The sequence below is a fragment of the Galleria mellonella genome, unplaced genomic scaffold, assembly GCF_026898425.1.
Source record: "Galleria mellonella isolate WM207_F2 unplaced genomic scaffold, CSIRO_AGI_GalMel_v1 utg133, whole genome shotgun sequence".
NCBI lineage: Eukaryota > Metazoa > Arthropoda > Insecta > Lepidoptera > Pyralidae > Galleria > Galleria mellonella.
This window is the reverse complement of record NW_026441990.1, coordinates 1051621-1069841: the sequence shown is the minus strand read 5'-3', so window position 1 is coordinate 1069841 and position 18221 is coordinate 1051621. Positions and strand designations below refer to the sequence as shown.

The window sequence follows — 18221 nt, the reverse complement described above, 5'->3', positions numbered from 1 at the left end:
AGTTATTGCGAAAATGTTACAGTGACTATCGACACCGCACTGAAATTAATGTAGTTAAAGATCCAAAATCGTTCTGGCGTTATGTTAATGAAAAGAGATCGAATTCAAATTCTATACCATCCTGTATGCGTCTACGGGACTCAGTGGCTGATAGCGGGGAACAAATCGTGAACCTTTTCGCTCGGCATTTTTCGTCTGTTTATGAAAATATCTCATCTAATAATACCAATTACTCTCGTTCTTTTCCTGACAACCTCGGAAAATGCACTGGTACTATTCGGATTGCTGTAAAAGAAGTCTTTAAAAAAAATAAAAAACTAAACATATTTAAAGGGTCTGGACCCGATAACATTCCTCCATTATTTATAAAACGCTGTGGGTCTGTGCTTTCTCTACCGCTCACTCTGATATTTAATCGTAGTCTAGATGACGGAGTATTTCCTGATGAATGGAAACGTGCTAGAATTGTACCCATCTACAAAAAGGGGGATCCTAACAATATAATGAACTATCGGCCTATATCGTTATTATCATGTTTCTCAAAATTGTTTGAATCCTTAGTTTGCCCAATTGTCAGTTCTCAAATTGCCAATTTTATTTCTGTTGACCAGCACGGATTTAGGAAAGGTCGCTCTGTTCAGACTAATTTGGTTACTTTTACCAACGATTTAAGCCATGAACTAGATAAAGGACACCAAATCGATGCTATATACACTGATTTTAGCAGCGCTTTTGATAGAGTTAACTATGATATTCTGCTGAAGAAATTGGAATATTGCGGATTTCATGGGAGACTGTTAAATTGGTTTGAGTCATATCTCAAAAATAGGACTTTAAATGTAGCTGTCAAGGGATATGAGTCAGAAAGTTATTATGCTCTATCAGGAATACCACAGGGCTCCCATCTAGGACCGATATTCTTCTCTTTATTTATAGATGACATAACTACTGAAATCAAGCACTGCAGATGCTTATTATTCGCAGACGATTTAAAGCTTTATAAAGTAGTGCAATCATTGGATGATATGGCATTAATACAAAGCGATCTGATCGGGATGGAGTGTTGGTGTAAGCGCAATTGCATGTCACTTAACATCGACAAGTGCAACCACATAAGGTACACCAGAAAGAGAAAACCCCTTCAGACCTACTATACTATTGGTGATAAAGTGCTAGGAGAAGTAAACGAGGTCAGGGATTTGGGTGTACTAATGAACAGTAAATTAACGTTCACATCCCATATTGAGTCTGCGGTACGGAAATCGACTCAAATGTTAGGTTTCGTAAAACGGACTTCCAGGGGATTTAAAGCAAAAACTAAAATTAGCTTATACAACTCCTTAGTCCGAAGTCAGCTAGAGTACTGCAGTGTGGTTTGGAGTCCATTCTACTCGTGTCATTCACAGCGAATAGAAAGTGTACAGCGTGCTTTTACTAGGCACCTGGCTTGGTTTGCACAAAACATATCGCATAGATGCCCATACAACCAGCGTCTTAAATTCTTTACTATGCGGACCTTGTTCGATCGTCGCCGCCTGCATGATTTGGTATTTCTCCATAGGATTACGCATCATGATATGGACTGTCCTGAGCTTTTGAGTGAAATTAAATATGTAGTTCCTCACGGTATCCCTAGGTATCCCATCAATAAGATATTTTATGTGCCACTGTGCAAAACTAATTTAGGATTGAGTGCTCCTCTTGCAAGAATATGCAATAACTACAATCATATATGCGGTATAAATCCGGATATAGACGTAAGCCATGACTCGTTGGCAGTGTTTCGCGGTAAGATGCTGAAGACCATGTAGATTTGATGATATTGTCCAGTCTTGTTTTATATTTAATTGAATTTTATAGGAAAGAATATGTAATTGTAAATTTAATTTATTATATTAATTATATTATGACATTTATATACATATAATCTGTAGTCAATGTTGTGTACGCCTGCTATAGGTATGCATATCAGCATACTACATAAGAAATGTTTTTTTAATTTATGTATAATATGTATACTGATGGTGTGCCTAATTCAGAATAAATAGAATAAATAAAATAAATAAATACATATCTGTCACGCCTGTCTCCCATTAGGGTAGGCAGAAACAATGGAACGCCAAATGCTTTGATTCAAACAAACCTCTTTCGCTTTTTCCACATTCATTAATCTTTTCATACACGCTCGCCGGTTACGGGTACTTTTAATTTGGCCCTTCTTCAGCACGTCGCCTATTTGGTCGACATACGTCCGTCTAGGGCGGCCCCTACCGACATTTCCATTCATTCTGAATTTTGAATGAATGAATGGTGAACTTAGTAAATATTTAAATTTAAAATAAGTTTTGTAGGGAAAAATACAATAGTATATAGAAATAATAATTGACTGAGTTTGAATACTCACCAGTTCCGGCGTTAACGAAGCAGATCTTCCAGCTCTTGGCTACAAAAAAAGTTAGTTTATTATATAAACGTTGTCAGACAAACATAGTAATTACTTCATTTTTATATTGTTTGAAGATTTTCTGAATAAATTTTGGTATTTAGACAATTGTAAGAAGTAATAATGTAACAAGATGATATCGTCATAGTCGTAGAATACTGACGGATCTGACAAATATTATATATATATATATATATATATATATATATATATATATATATATATATATATATATATATATATATATATATATATATCCGTCAGTATTTTACGACTATGACGATATATTCAATCATAGACCTTATCATCATTTACTATCAAATGAGGTAAGATCAAGCGCAAATCCATTATGTAATAAAAAAAAATTTTATTAACTAAAAAAGTTACCTAAAACTGAGTTACAATGTTATTCTTTGCAGGAATACATATTTAGAAGTTTTAAATGCTCTATCGAGAAGATTTAGTGTTAGCCAACATTATCAAATTGGGTGTTGAAGAGTTTAAAAAGTAGTCTAGTTGTTGGTATGTATCGGTAAAATATAAAGATCTTATGCTCAACCATATATCTATCGACATGAAGCTGGTCATCATTCAGAATGTGCATGGACCAGTTGGCATAAAATACATACATGTTTATATTAGGGTTGTATGGCTTGCGTTTTTCTTGAGTAGTGGACAGGTAACGGTTGGTCGATATGATAAAGAACAATTTCTAATCATTATTTTTTTTAACTCTCAAAATTAAAATCTGTTGTCGAAGTGTTAATTATGCTATATTTACTTTTTTTTTTATTATAGCACGACATGTGACAGTATAATACAGTCATAATAGGGTGTGTGACCTAGCCTAAAAACCACAATTATCTATATTATCTTACATTCTTATAAATTGCTCACGTGCCTCATTAAAGTACAGTAGAATCTCCATTATCCGAACATCGATTATCCGAATATTTTATTATTCGGACTTTTCTTTACGGCTTTAATTACGAATTTAGAAATGTTATTATGTATTAATTGGGTAAATAGGTATTATGCAATCCATTATTTTTATAGCTTGTAATTTTTTTAATCGTATTGTCTAAATGACGTTATGTATCGTTTGATTTGACCGTGAAATCGATTATCCGGATTTTCGATTATACAGATTATACATTATGCTTGGTTTTCGGATAATCGAGATTCTACAGTAAAATACCACTTTTTTATCAGAGGGAGACTTTGTACAAAAGTCGATTGCTTGGGTACCTCTGTCCTATTCGTGTTTCAACAGTGAAGCAGTTGTGTTTGTATGACTGAATTTACTGTGTACAGAGGAATAACACCTGAGTCCTCAGGAATGGCAATGCCCCATGCATTGGATGGGGCTTTGCCATTCCTGAGATGGATTATCATAGGCGAAACAGTGTACTCTGTTATGTCCATGGTACTGCTCATGTCTATAGGCAACGGTTACCACTTTCCATCAGGTGGACCGTCAGCTTGTTTGCCATTGTAAGTTGTATAAAAAAAAATAATGACCATAGTGCGGTTCTCGTGCGCGAGCCGCGCGGCGTATCGTGCGATGAGGCGGTGCTCGTCGTCGGCGCCCCTGAGCTCGGCGCCGCGAGCCCGCGCCCAGCGCGAGTCCAGCGAGCCGGTGTGCGGGTAGCCCGCCACGCCCCCTGCCGCCACGCCCGTGTACTCCGGGAACCCGTTGTGCGCCGGCACCGGCGACGGCGGCCTACACACCGCCACCACGACCAGGGAGGAAAAGGATTGTTAATAATGGAGTTTCACAGCCCCATTGCTAGCAATATGCGCTATTATAGCTACATGCGCTGTTCACGATGGTTCCCCCTGGAAACCATCGTGAACAAATCTTGTTGAATTCGTCACGAATTCCATTCCATTATCATCCATTAAAAAAGGCATATACCACTAGCGCAGGCGATGAGCAAGAGATGAGCAGCAGCATCCCTATTAAAATATTTCCGAAATCGTAACTGCGCCTGCCAACCTGCCTACCAAGCGTGGCAATCACTGGCAAAACCCCCTTGTGGCCAATAAGTGGGTTTAGTAGTGGACATCTAATGGCTGATATGAAATGAAAAAAATATATTGTATGGACCTCAAATATTGAAATAAAGGCAATAATAAGGTATATTTACACTATGTGACTGAGGTCGAGGGTTCTTTCGGGGCGGTCGGGATAACGCGGCAGTGGTCTCGCCCGTTCCGGCACGCAGCGGAATGACTTGCGGAGCGTCGCGCCGATCTGCTTCGACGGAGATTTCTAGAAAAAAAAATGGTTTTATCAAACACTATTATCTATTTAAAAAAAGCGGAATATTAATATAATAGTATGGATAATACAATGTACAATACAGCAGGGGAATCCAGGAGGTTAAATGAGAATTAACTCGAGCGTTGCAAGGATATATTGGATTTTGAAGATTAGATAGTAGATAGCAAAAAAAAAAATAAAAAAGTTTATGTATCCTTCTATAAGTGGAGGGACGAGATACATATTTTCAAAAATGCAAGAAAAAAAAGTCACATGGAAATATTAAATTACGTCAGATATTCAGAGGGAACGTTGGGATGTTATGCAAACTCACTTTTCACTGTCAATGTCCAGATTAACCCAATATATAAATATTAAGCAGACAGTGTTAAGAGCGCCACTAATTATAAAGTGATTGTTTATACACTTTTATATATATATATATTGTATTTGTACTTTATAAAGGGTTTATTTAGGTTTACTTAATGATTTGTGCGGAAATACAATTATTATTTTAATTCCAAGGTTGATACTATATGGCGCTCTGTTCTAAAACACGCTATAATTTAATTCCCTGGAAGTTCTAGCATTGGAGATTTGAAATATTTAGTAGTGTAATATTTTTTTTTACATTATATTCATTCTCGTATGTTGTGTTTCATTTTGGGGCTTTTTGAGCTGTCTGATACCGCGGCGTGTACCCCATCAGCCAGGTACCCACATTATACATGTCTAATTCAGACATGACTTTTTGAAAATACAAAAAAAAAAGCGTCGCTGAAATTTTTTTTTTTTATTTAATTTTGATTTTAATTTAAGACCGAGAATGACTTGGGTGAGTCCCAGTGATCCAGGGAGGGAGTGGTATAAAAGTGGTACTGACGTATGCGGCGTACTCCTTGACCTCGTGGTCGTTGGTGTGCGGCGGGCAGACGCGGCCGCGCCAGAAGCAGTCCTGGCACAGCGTGTAGTTGGCGCAGCGCGTGCAGCGGTAGCGGAAGCCCGTCAGCGAGCCGCGGCGGCACGCGCTGCAAGCTAGCGGGTGCACCACTGCAACGACACGCCCACATTATACGCATTCCACATATGTCGCATTCCACGTATCTTCGGTCGTCGATCATCCGCGACGGAAAGATTTTTTTGAAAGGGAAAGACCTTTATTTTCAAAAAGCTATTTGAAAATCTACAAATGTTTATTTTTGTACCAAACACAATTCTAAAAAATATTATTTAATAGAAAACTGATTATTCTTTATGAATTTGAAATATCGCGCCAAAAAACAAAATTAACTACGACACTCGTAGGCTGCGGAACGTTAGCCCAGAGAGCCTACCATGAAATGTCATCCGAAATTTCGAGACCGAATAAAACAAAAATTTGCCAATAAAAACATGCCGATTCAAACTATTAAGTTCCGTTTACTAGGCTGATATCAGTATGAACGAAATTATGAAATTAGGTCTGTAAATTCGAAATGTCATTTTATGGTAGACCTCCTCATCTTCGTGGAACAGTAGCGCCACATTGTACGTTTTCTTATGTGACTCATCACTTCGGCGTCACTGTATAATTATTAAACAAATGCGTCAGTGTAAATACAATAGAATCATACCGTTTTCGACGCTCGCAAGTCTATGTAGTAGCGGCAACCACACGAGGCAAGGAGGGCCAGGGTCCGACATTAGTGTGTCCAGGAAGTCGTTCACCGTTATTTTACCGTTTTGCTAAAAAATTAGAAACAATATTATGTCATTATCTATTCTATTTTTTTTTGTTTATTTTCATACCTACATCATTAAGATATACTATATACATATAGTATATAATCATATTATTATGTATACTGCTCACTTATTCTCAAAATATATGTAATAATGATCTGGTTATTATATATATATATATATATATATATATATATATATATATATATATATATATATATATATATATATATATATATATATATATATATATATATATATATATATATATATAATACTAAGTCGATCCCATTCTTACATTTCACAACTTACGATAATGTTATCGCAATATCCCGAACATACCTGATTAAATATGGACAGCGCAAGCGAGTCGTTGTAGCTGAAGGAAGGTGACTCGTACACAGCTGCTGGAAGTGCTAACACTTCACGTAGGTAGTCGGATAGTCTTTTCATCAGTAGGTGCCCGTTGCCATCCGATAGTTGAGAAAATATATCTGTGGTAGATGTATTACTCAATTTAATAGTGTATGTATTTGTAACAATTACATGGTAAGTAGACTAAAGTGTTAAGCTAGCAAATAGTTCAATTTTAACTACATTTACAGTCTATTAATTTAACTGGAACAGTTGTATATCTATGCTTTAACTTCTTAGGGAATGAAAATTTTAGTTTTTGGTATCACGAGAAGAATTATCATCAGGTTAAACATTTTATTTTTGGAACAAGATCATTTTTCACAATTTTATAAGATAACAACCTCTGTCCACTCAACGCTTTAATTACGTACAAGGTGCGGAGGTTTCTTTTTTATTTATATATTATAGTACACACTAGTAATGCATAACAAATATGACAGAGGTAATCCATATGTACAAAGGCGAGCTTAACTCTTATTTTGGTTTTTTAAATTGGCAACATATAAGCAGTAACAGGAGTTTAAGTGTCCATGGTACTGTTCATGTCTATCGGCGATGGTTAGCACTTTTCATCAGGTGAGCCGTCATCTTATTTGCTACTGTAAGTTGCATAATTATTTTTTCCCCATGGAATCGGAATGTAAATGGTTAACGCGAACGAGCCACGGAATACTACAAGTATGAAAGGAATGATGTGGATAAAACACTTACATCTGAGCTTGTCCATTAATTTCCCCGCACACATTGTCGCGAGGGCCACTTTGATTGAAAACACCCGGATCTTTCCCACATTTTCTCTAAAATAATACAAAAATTTGTCAGATATAAAATTCACTTCTTAAATTCTACATAAATTATCTCCAAATTGTAAATATAAAATACATGTTTTATGTATATTTATGTTATATATACAATGGGAGTATGGGCTTATAGACTTCGTTCACACATACCGGCTCAGAGATAATAATACATTTCCATTACATTTAAGACATAGTTTTACATCATTGCAATAAGGTTTATTTTTGCATTTCACTGCTTGGTTCATTTTCAAATATTCTAATATAATAAAAATATTTTCTCCTCTCTGAGTCCGTCTACGTGACAGATACTTATGGACGGCGCAATAAGTGCCTTATAAAGTAATAAAAAATATTATATAGGGTAATAAATACGAATACCTACTACGATAGCCAGTCTAATTTCAGTTCTGAATCTATGTTTATATCTTATAAAATGGACAGTATTTTACATCTGCTTGTGCCCATTCTCTATTTTTTTTATCATATTATGGATAAGCCCTTACAGTTTTACTTGTATGCTATTTTATATTTACCTATTAAATACTTTCTATGACTACTTTTAAATCCTTAACCAACTAGGCAGTTACAATATCTAAATCTGCAGATAAAAGTGTCTCTAACAAACTAACATTATATTGCAAATAAAATTTGTCATCTTAATGCAAATATCCCCTATAAGTGTGACATAGTCACCTAGGTGTACTAGTTTAAAAAAAAATTAAAAAATAAAAATTACTTGTAGTAAGTAAAGAATCTACAGTGTGTGGTACTCCATACTCTTTACCCTCTACATTTGACCTCTCTTTAGATTGCATCAATTAATCTTAGTCAATTATTTAAGTGGGTCAAATAAGGGGTCAGCATGGAAATTAATGATAAAAAAATCCCATATAATCATGTTTCATAGACCATAAATATAGAAAAGTTTAAAACATAAGCACATGTTTCAAATAATGAGTAATATAATCGCAATCCACCCATTTTGTGCAGTATCAAATATCTAAATATTTGAGATAAAACTTATAATTTAAAATGTGTGCAATATTACCAGAGGGAGACTTTGTACAAAAGTCGATTGCTTGGGTACCTCTGTCCCATTCGTGTTTCAACTTTGAAGCATGGCTGTGTATCGATTTGAAGGGTGGGATATAGCGTGAATTTACTGGGTACAGAGGAATAACACCTGAGTCCTCAGGAATGGCAACGCGTAGGGGGTATCATGGGTGAAACAGTATACTCTATAATGTCCATGGTACTGCTCACGTCTATAGGCGACGCACAGTGGGAACTCTCCTAAGAAAGCCATCTCATAAATACTTTTTCTAAAACTCTGTGGATATGCATGTATAATACCTCAAATTGTAGCTAAAGAGTTACTCTATCATTATATATGATTCAAATCTGTTACTATTCATACATAGAACAGAGCATCTAAAGTCAAGGAATGAAAAAAATACAAAAATAATTATGAAACTTAAATTTCGTGATAATTTTATAGTATCAAAACAATAGAAGTCATATAGTGTGATACCATTTTAAAATGCTTAGAATGTGTACTTTACTATAAAATAAAAATATATTTAGTTTAGTACAATATTACTTAACCAAAGATCCATATATCGTTATATGTATTATTTTCTTTTCTCAAACTTTCAGTTGGAGATTTGACAGTTGCCGAAGCTTGCCGAAGTTCTGATTTTGATTTAATTTATTAGGAAATATAATGTAATTTGAGGGCAAAAGATTTTTTTTTGCAGTTTTACTGCGTAATATATTTAAATCTAGTATAATATCATGGTGAGAATGTTTTTTTCTAAATACGTATATTAAGATTTTTTTCTTTATTTTAGATTCTCTGTCTGGACACTCAAAAAAATACTTTTGTCTCAATTATTACTTTATATTTTATCTTTTGCGTTACTTTTAACAAGTATTTCACATAGTATTTAGTTCCCATTTCCATACAGACCTATTCTTTACCGCATAACCGAATAATGATGAATTTTCTAAATCAAGTATTTTTGCACACGTCTATGATCATTATTAAGTATAAAATAGTGCATTTATATATGAAATATTACAGTTCTTTATAAGCATTTGTCATTTCTAAACAATTGTTAATTATTTATGTCTCCGTAATGAGTGAAGTCTCGTGTACCGGACGCGACTTAAGTCTCTTATTGTTGAAAGTGATACAAATTATATTGATTATATCTCAAACTATGTACGAAATAATATTACCGAATCTTCAGATGCGAATATAGCAAAAATTATCGCAAGTATTTAGAAGTCCTTCATAACTCAGTTTCGTCAACGCTATACGAAATGTGGTCGAAAGAAAGAACAGTTTTTAAATCAAAATAGTAATTGGTTTAATGTCATTTTCACTGTAAATCTAGAAAAAACTACATGCGAACCTGAACCTTCTACTTCGACAGAGAAAAGAGGAAGACCTTCTAAAAGATACGATGACAGTTCAGAAAGTACAAACAAACGGAAAAACAAGGGACTGCTTGATACCTATGAACTTGATTTCATACTGAACTCATATGTACAGGGTTTAAGGTCACGTGGTGAAGTAGATGAACCACCATCATCGTTGATATTTTACGAGCATGGCCGTCAGAAAAAAGAGTGAAATACGCAGTAATTTTCTTAATGAACCGACACATATAACAGCATATTCAAAAGATGAAGATCTTAGCATTTTTGTAGAATTGGATCTGAACAAGGCACAGTAAGAAAATATGATGAGTTGTTTGATAGCAAAGAATTGCTTATTGTTTCCATCATACAAGTTGATTCGTGAAGTTACAGAATCTTGCTATCCGCCAAAATCACAAGGTGTTGATTCATTGTGAAAGTGTGATACGTTACTTTTCTGTCTTGCCTCTTGGGCAACTTTCAGAAAATGCTCAAGAGTCACGGAACAAAGACTATAAAGAGTTCAGGCTTCATCATGCAAGACAATGTTCGAGGGTAGCCACTAACGAAGATGTTCTACACGCACTTTTATATACCTCTGACCCATACATAACAAGTTTAAGAAAACCTTCCAATAAAAAATATTTAGAACTTTTTGATGAAGTAAAGAAGCTCTTGAGTGACTTCTAAGTTATCTTTATAAGGATTTTTGTTTTTTACGCAGATACTTTTACTTATTCCTGTATAAATTTCTTAGGACATAAACGTAAGCTTATAAATTTTATATTTCTTATATTCCTATATTATTTATAACTATTAGAAATAAATTTTTACTCACAACGCATACATAATTTAAAAGCATATATATTTAAGAATATCAGGAAAAAAAATCATATACATATCTTTATTAATACGGAAGTTATAGATTTATGAGATGAAAAGGAGTCAAAGTTCCCACTGTGCGACGGTTACCACTTTCCATCAGGTGGGCCGTCAGCTTGTTTGCCATTCTAAGTTGTATAAAAAAAAATATTTAACTATTCAATTGAAATACAGTAGCATGGAGTACAGATCAAAATATACATAAAAAGGTACAAAAGGCGGTCTCATCACTAGGGAAATCTCTTACAGATAACCTTTGGTTAAAGGAGAACATATAGAAGTGGGTAGGTGGCGCAAAAGTGAATTCATAATTTTTACGTTTAATGCACAAAAAAATCAAATACATATTGTTTATTAGACTACATATTATAACAAATAATATAATATATACTACATATACATACATATATAAATATATACAGAGCATACACTAGGAATTATGACAAGTCTAGTAAAACTTAAATAAAAAAAAATTAAATAAGTAAGGAAAAGAGCAACTACAGTGAAAGAAAATGGGATTTGACTTGTCCTTTAAATGAAGCTAAGGACTGGGTGTTCCCTATATCTAAATAATATGTACAATATAAATACATACTTTATTAATTTAATTAATTATTATATTTTATTAGACAACCACTTCTAAATATTATATTTAATATTTTATAGCATCATATTCCTTAATTAATCATTTTAGGTGTTAACTGTCTATTGCTGAACATAAGTCTTCCCCATAAGGGGAGTGTTGCCATTAGTTATCATATTTGGCAGGCAGATTAGTAACCACAATTAGGGTTTTTAAAAATATTTTAAGAGGGACCCTGCTGCCCATTCCTCTACCATTAAGTTCCTTTAGCCATCTCACCTACAGGATAAGAAAGAGTGGCCTATGCTATGTCCAAACCATACAGATAATTTCTCAATGATAGTGAATAATTCTAGTATAAAACAAGGAAATTTTATTTGCAAAAAAAAAAAAAACCAGACACTTCAATTTTTACAAAATTAATAGTAATTTTGTAATAATGACTAGCATTATTTTTTACTTTAAAAGGAAGAATATATTAATAAAGGACAAGATGTTCATAGGTGGGATAAATATAAAATTATATGTGCGATTTTATGTGTTTAAAAGTCTATATTACTTCTATTTTAAAAAGGAAAGATTTAATTGAATGTTTTTTTGTAATGTATAAACTCAAAAAATACCCAACTGACTTTAAAAATTCTTTTACCTATAGAAAACTATAATATCAACATTTATTTAACAATATATTATATATTATATTAACAATATTTTCAAAAACTATCTACCTGTACACATTGCTAGTAGATTAATAAATTGCTTTTCAATGTGCAAAAAAGTGGTAAATTAAATCCCTATAAAAGTAAGTAAAGTAACAATAGTAAATTAAATAAATAAGTAAATATTAGAGTAAGAAGTAACAATAGTAAAAATTCTCAAAATAGATTCAAAAATTTCTAAACTCAAATGTGTGTAGGTATGCTATAGACAAAAAAATTGGCAAATTCAGAATCTCACACTTTTGATACTAGCTCTTAAACTTTGTGAATGAATGAAATAATAAAAATTCTTTATTGCTCTCCTCAAAGAATGATAAAAGTACGTAAAGTAGGGTATACAAAAAATCAGTAGATTTTGTTTTTTTTTCAAACTTACCCAGTACTGTAAGCAGATAACAACCAATTCAACAACAATGCTGAGCATGCTTCCACAGATACCTGGTGCGCTGGTGGTAAACGCTTGTTTAAATTATGGTACAAAGACGACACTAGTGTTTCTAAACGTGTCACATTGACACATGCATTTGGTTCTAGCGTATTGAGGGCATTCTCACGAAATGCCTCTATCACATTCCATATGTCTATCACATGTACTAAAACAAAAATAAACACATTAGTAATGATTATAATTAAATATTATATAATATTAATCTAGTAACAACCTGTTAACATAAATACTTCATTTTTATAATTATTTCATTTTAATATCAAAATATAATTAATGTGGAAAAAAACATATATACATATATATTCTCTTTTTTTCATTTAGTCTGGCCCCATAGACGTGACACACCATGTGTACATAAAATATTATTCATATAAATTATAACATTCTACAAATCTGTTTCTGAGAATTTAGAATAAAAGGAAAAGTCATCATTAACTAAAACAGGTTCATGCAACAATACTTTTCCACAGTTTTATCATTAAAATTGTATTATTTGACCAGTCAGTCATTAAATTAATATGATAAAATCTGTAACTTATGGAAGAGAACAAGTGCTATTTATAGATGATAAAAAATACTAGTGTATTAAAAAAACATCTAGATAACCTATTAAACATAATGACCAAATTCTAGATTTTTTCTTCTTCTAAATCTATTCATTCTTAAGATATGTGCTTTTAATTTTAAAAATCTGTAATTTTAACAGATGTTATTCTATAGTTATTAATTTATTAGAAAAGATATATCCACAAGAATAATGGTATTCAGCATTCAGTTCTATCACCTTACCTCACATGGAACCTGGCATGAAGGTAGAAATATGTTAAATGAAATTATTGGGTATGGAGTCACAATAACTTATATAACCATAATGAATTTTTCATAATGAGCTAACTCACCGGCATTTATTTTCATCTGCCATCTCCCACTGGTACCGACCAGCATATACCTATAGTGCATGCGAAGTTAGCATCCTATTTTCATAAAAAAAAATATTTTCCATCAGCTGAGCTGAAAGCTCATTTGCCATTTTAATTGATATAAAATCTATGGATAAAGGTATTCCTGATGAATGTCATGCAGGTGAGTGAAGCTTCAAAAAACTAAGGAAAAGTTGTATAATAAGATTAAAAGACTTAATAGTCATAACTTACAGTTACATTTCTTCTGAACATAGCGAAGCTTGCATGCAGTTCTATATGATGCAAATCTAATCATATCAAAGTTGTGCTCCCTCATCTCTTGCAATAGTTGTGACCTGGGATCAGTTGAGGATCCCCCCACACTCATACTAGGTCCAACACTCATGTTGTCACGCTCGAGAGACATGGTGATTTCTATAATGAGGTTATTCAAATTTTAAATTCAATTAAAATTATGCAAATTTAAAACAGGAAAATTTAATTCTTCTGAAAGTAATTATAATTAAATCAAATGATAAAAGAAGATATTAAGTTCGTTATTGCGATTTCACCACAATATAAATACAAATATGTATGTAAATCACTTAGTAGCAATAATTTACTCTGCCAAGGATACTCATTGAAGGCTGGTCATCTATTACTCTAAAAAAATGCGACTGATAAACAATGGACCATTCTCACCTTTTATTAACGGTCAGCTCATAAGTTTGTTGACATAATGTTAATTTATTCAAATTAATACTTCACGTAATTTTGTAGTTTACAAATCGATTCAAGATTTTATAGCGCTCATTATTTTTATTTTGCCGGCTACCCTTAAAAAACACACTGATTCAAATTTATAAACGCCGGTGAGGCACGAAATAAATATTTACGTTTTTTTTGTTTTTAATTATAAATAAATTAAGAAATTCACTGTTTAAGTGAAAAAACCACAAAATTAGAGATCAACATGACAGTCTGCCATTGAAGTGACGTTTCATTTCTTGTAAGTTATTATTACTGACAATGGTTAACTCAAGTTAACTAATATTTTTCTTTTTATGTAAATGTTTTCTTTTAATGTTCTGAATTAAAAAAATATTACACGTAAGTAGATATTTGTATGATTTTATAATAAATTTACTGTAATACTTATTTTAATGTGATTACAATAATTTATGATTATTAAATCTATGGTTTAAGTAGGATAGGCTTAAAACGGAACGGAATGAAATCATAGACTTTTCACTTAGTTTTTAAATAATCACTGTTTGGAAACACAGAACATAACGCGAACATAAATATAATTACAGTATATGTTGTATACATAGATTGCAATCTTAAATAAATCATTAGGTATTTTTAACTTCACTACGTAGTATAAAATAAAGAAGGTTCCCGTCTGTCTGTCCTTACGTATCGATCTTTACGATCTTTAAGACTATGCAACGAATTTTGATGCGGTTTTTTTAATAGATAGTGCGATTCAAGAGGAAGCTTTATGTGTATAATACATGCATATTGTCGTAAAGATCCATTGATTATTTTAGAGGTTTCTAATGTGATGTCATAAATATTTTATTTCTTTGCGCTTACATTGCAAATACTAGCTGAACCCTATGAGATAGATCAAACTAATATACTACAGTATTATACACCTTAATAAAGTCTACAAAAAACTCCTCGATTGTGTATGTTTATTTCTTAGGTATAACCCACAATAATCATTATTTATCCTTTAATTTTTACAAGAAATAATATTTTATTTACGAAGCGATTTTAAACAAAGCAAAGCATTAATCCATTAATGAGCTCTGCCAGGGTTTTCCTAAAAGACTTTATATTATATTATATATATATATATATATATATATAACATGGGGTCCTTCAAAATGAGGGTAAAGAGGTTTCTTCAGGATCAGCAATGCGCGAGTAATACCCCTGGTATTGCAGGCATTCATAGGATAACGGCTTACCATCAGATGGGCCGTATGCTTGCTTCCCACCTTAGTAGTATAAAAAAATCCTTATCCAATTAAGTAGCTTAAATACATTGTGTATTTAATATAAATCATTATAGCTCTACTATTAATTTAAATAACAGTATGTAATTTAAATGACTATTTTCGAAGATATTACAGATATAAAATGCAGGGGCAAAGCAGTAGCAGCGGTACCGGCCAGGGTGGGAGGGGGTGGTAGTAGTAGAAAGCTTACTTTACCTATAAGCGAGGGGAAAGGGAGTATTTTAATTATGGAATCTGATGGCCCCATTGTTAAAATTATATTCTGTTAGATCGATTTCCATACGAATAGTCTCTCTGGAGATTACCGTGGTTGATTATTGTTTGTCACGATGAGTCCTCCATCGTCAACTGTCTTCCCTATCAACCCCAGCCCTCTGTTAATGTATATTATTATTATTATTAGCACAGAAGATAAAGTCCATGGTTAGCATTTATGTTTATAAAAAAGATATATAAGGCATTTATATAATGATGACAAAATAATACATCACACACAGTTAAACTAACACATTTATTTTATAAATGAACACAGTTTACATTGATTCTTACTAATTTTTCAATATACTTATTTTTATTTACAATAGATATTTTAATAATTATCGCACAACACATTCTTTTACATTATTTTATTTTTTAACTCACCTGGAGCATCAACTTATACTTACAATAAAATAATTCTTTCTTAATTTAACCTACTTAATCCTGATAGGTGGTTACTAAATATTTTTTTCTACATACTCTAAAGCAATAAATACATTAGGCGCGATTTTCAAAGAACTGCTACGTAACTAGTTATAAATTTGTTATGGGTAGGTATAAGTAGCAAGTTATCTTCAATGTCTACATTTAATTAAGTTTTTTTACATAATGTCTTATCATTACGTTCGTTTCGTACATAAATTTTTCAAAAGGGTTTTAAATAGCATAATTTAGCACGCTATTCAAATCTTGAAGAATGGATATTTTTAAAAGAAATTGGTGACAGCTGTATAGGTCCCAAGTCGTGGTAATATGTCACCATTAAAGGAAGTATGAAAACATTTACAATATACGTAAATAAAACAAAATGTAAATACTTTGTCAAATATTTCGACTGAATTTCGAATTCTTCATTCCTTGTCTTCGCTGATTTCAGTGATTTTTTTATTATACTTCCTGGCAGGATAGTACTGATTTTGCCACAGATTTTCTTTAAATAGAGTATATAATTACAATATTAGAGCGTTCTAAATCTTTTAAATTTTAAATATAACTAGGACCTACTTAGAGCACTTGGGTTTGACCCCATAAATATATGTGTAAAAAATTAGCTAGGTATAAATTGGAAAATATTTAAAAGGTAGAAAAATAAATCATTAGAGACTTGATGTACAAACAGAAATAAAAATAAAAATTATTTGCTCGTAAAAATATGATTTGTAATAATTAAATAATTTAATATGATGAAGTCGTTGATAACTCAGTAAAGTTTTTTTTTTTATTAAATTCTTCTATAAAAATACGGTTATAACATATTTAATCACCATAAAAACTTTTCCAGATGATCGGATTTGCATCCAAATGGATAATGTCTTATAAAAATATTCTAATTATGCGATTTATAAAATTTTATATGAATAGATATACATATATATATTGCCTACGATATACTTGTATATAATATTGTAGATGTGTGTACATTCTTCAGGTATAGATACCAACACTTTGATTATATCACTATATACAATTTTATTGTGCTTGTCACAGATCTGTTCGCGATTTGGTCCAAACTAGGTCCAGCCGATATATTTTAGCATTTTGACACATTTCCTAGTAACTATATAGGTAACATGAATAAAATATAGGTACACCTATTTACCTAACGGTTTATCAAGTATTGGCCTTGTATCTATTTTACAACACTGAATTTTATTATACATATAAATACAATGAGATCGATTCTGAGGTGCCATTTTTTAAACCTATCCCTGAAAACTAATATTTTAATTTGATAGTGAAAGTACAATTTTCTTAACCATCTTAAATCAAATTTACAATAATTTTAATATAAATTTATTAGAAACTTAGTTTATATTGGTTGTTAAAAGAAAAATTTGTTGTGGTATAAAATTAAAATTTTGATTTTAGAGATAAATTTAGAGAATGGTGCAACAGCATCGACTCTAGTATTATTATAATTTATTAGCCTTATTTTTTATTCTTGGCATACCTACTCGTATTTAGTAAACAATCTTAGTTTATTTTTTTATAAAATTAGACATTTAAAATAAAATAAAGAAGATACAATAAAATATTATATGTTGTACGTATTATAAAATATAATAAACAATTCAAATTATTAAAATATTCTTGTATATATAAATGTTGATATTTCGATAAAAGATATTTGGAGAGGATGAACGGAAGATTTATCGAACATAATTGAATGGAGATGTCGGTAGAGGCCGCCCTAGACGAACGTATGTCGACCAAATAGGCGACGTGCTGAAGAGCTAAATTAGAAGTATTTGTACCAGAGGAGCGTGTATGAAAAGATTGATGAATGTGGAGGAAGCGAAAGAAGTCGATTTGAATCGAAGCATTTG

At 32.1% G+C, this 18221-nt stretch overlaps 1 protein-coding gene across 6 annotated transcripts in view; it reads right to left on the bottom strand.

The window, feature by feature from the left end:
• LOC113514859 (dystrobrevin beta) overlaps nucleotides 1-14593 on the bottom strand; it is a 30954-nt gene extending 16361 nt beyond the window's left edge. For all 6 annotated transcript variants that reach the window (XR_008253829.1, XM_052903153.1, XM_052903154.1 and 3 more), the window contains exons 1-10: nucleotides 14309-14593; nucleotides 13859-14041; nucleotides 12633-12849; nucleotides 7560-7645; nucleotides 6774-6925; nucleotides 6323-6434; nucleotides 5593-5759; nucleotides 4594-4718; nucleotides 3965-4166; nucleotides 2405-2443 (exon numbers count right to left, since the gene is read on the bottom strand). Coding sequence is in view for 5 of the 6 variants with exons in the window: in XM_052903153.1 (XP_052759113.1) it covers nucleotides 2405-2443; nucleotides 3965-4166; nucleotides 4594-4718; nucleotides 5593-5759; nucleotides 6323-6434; nucleotides 6774-6925; nucleotides 7560-7645; nucleotides 12633-12849; nucleotides 13859-14033 (1275 nt within the window). In the remaining variant the exon portion in view is untranslated. The remainder of the gene's footprint in view (nucleotides 1-2404; nucleotides 2444-3964; nucleotides 4167-4593; nucleotides 4719-5592; nucleotides 5760-6322; nucleotides 6435-6773; nucleotides 6926-7559; nucleotides 7646-12632; nucleotides 12850-13858; nucleotides 14042-14308) is intronic.
• Nucleotides 14594-18221: the final 3628 nt, after the last annotated feature.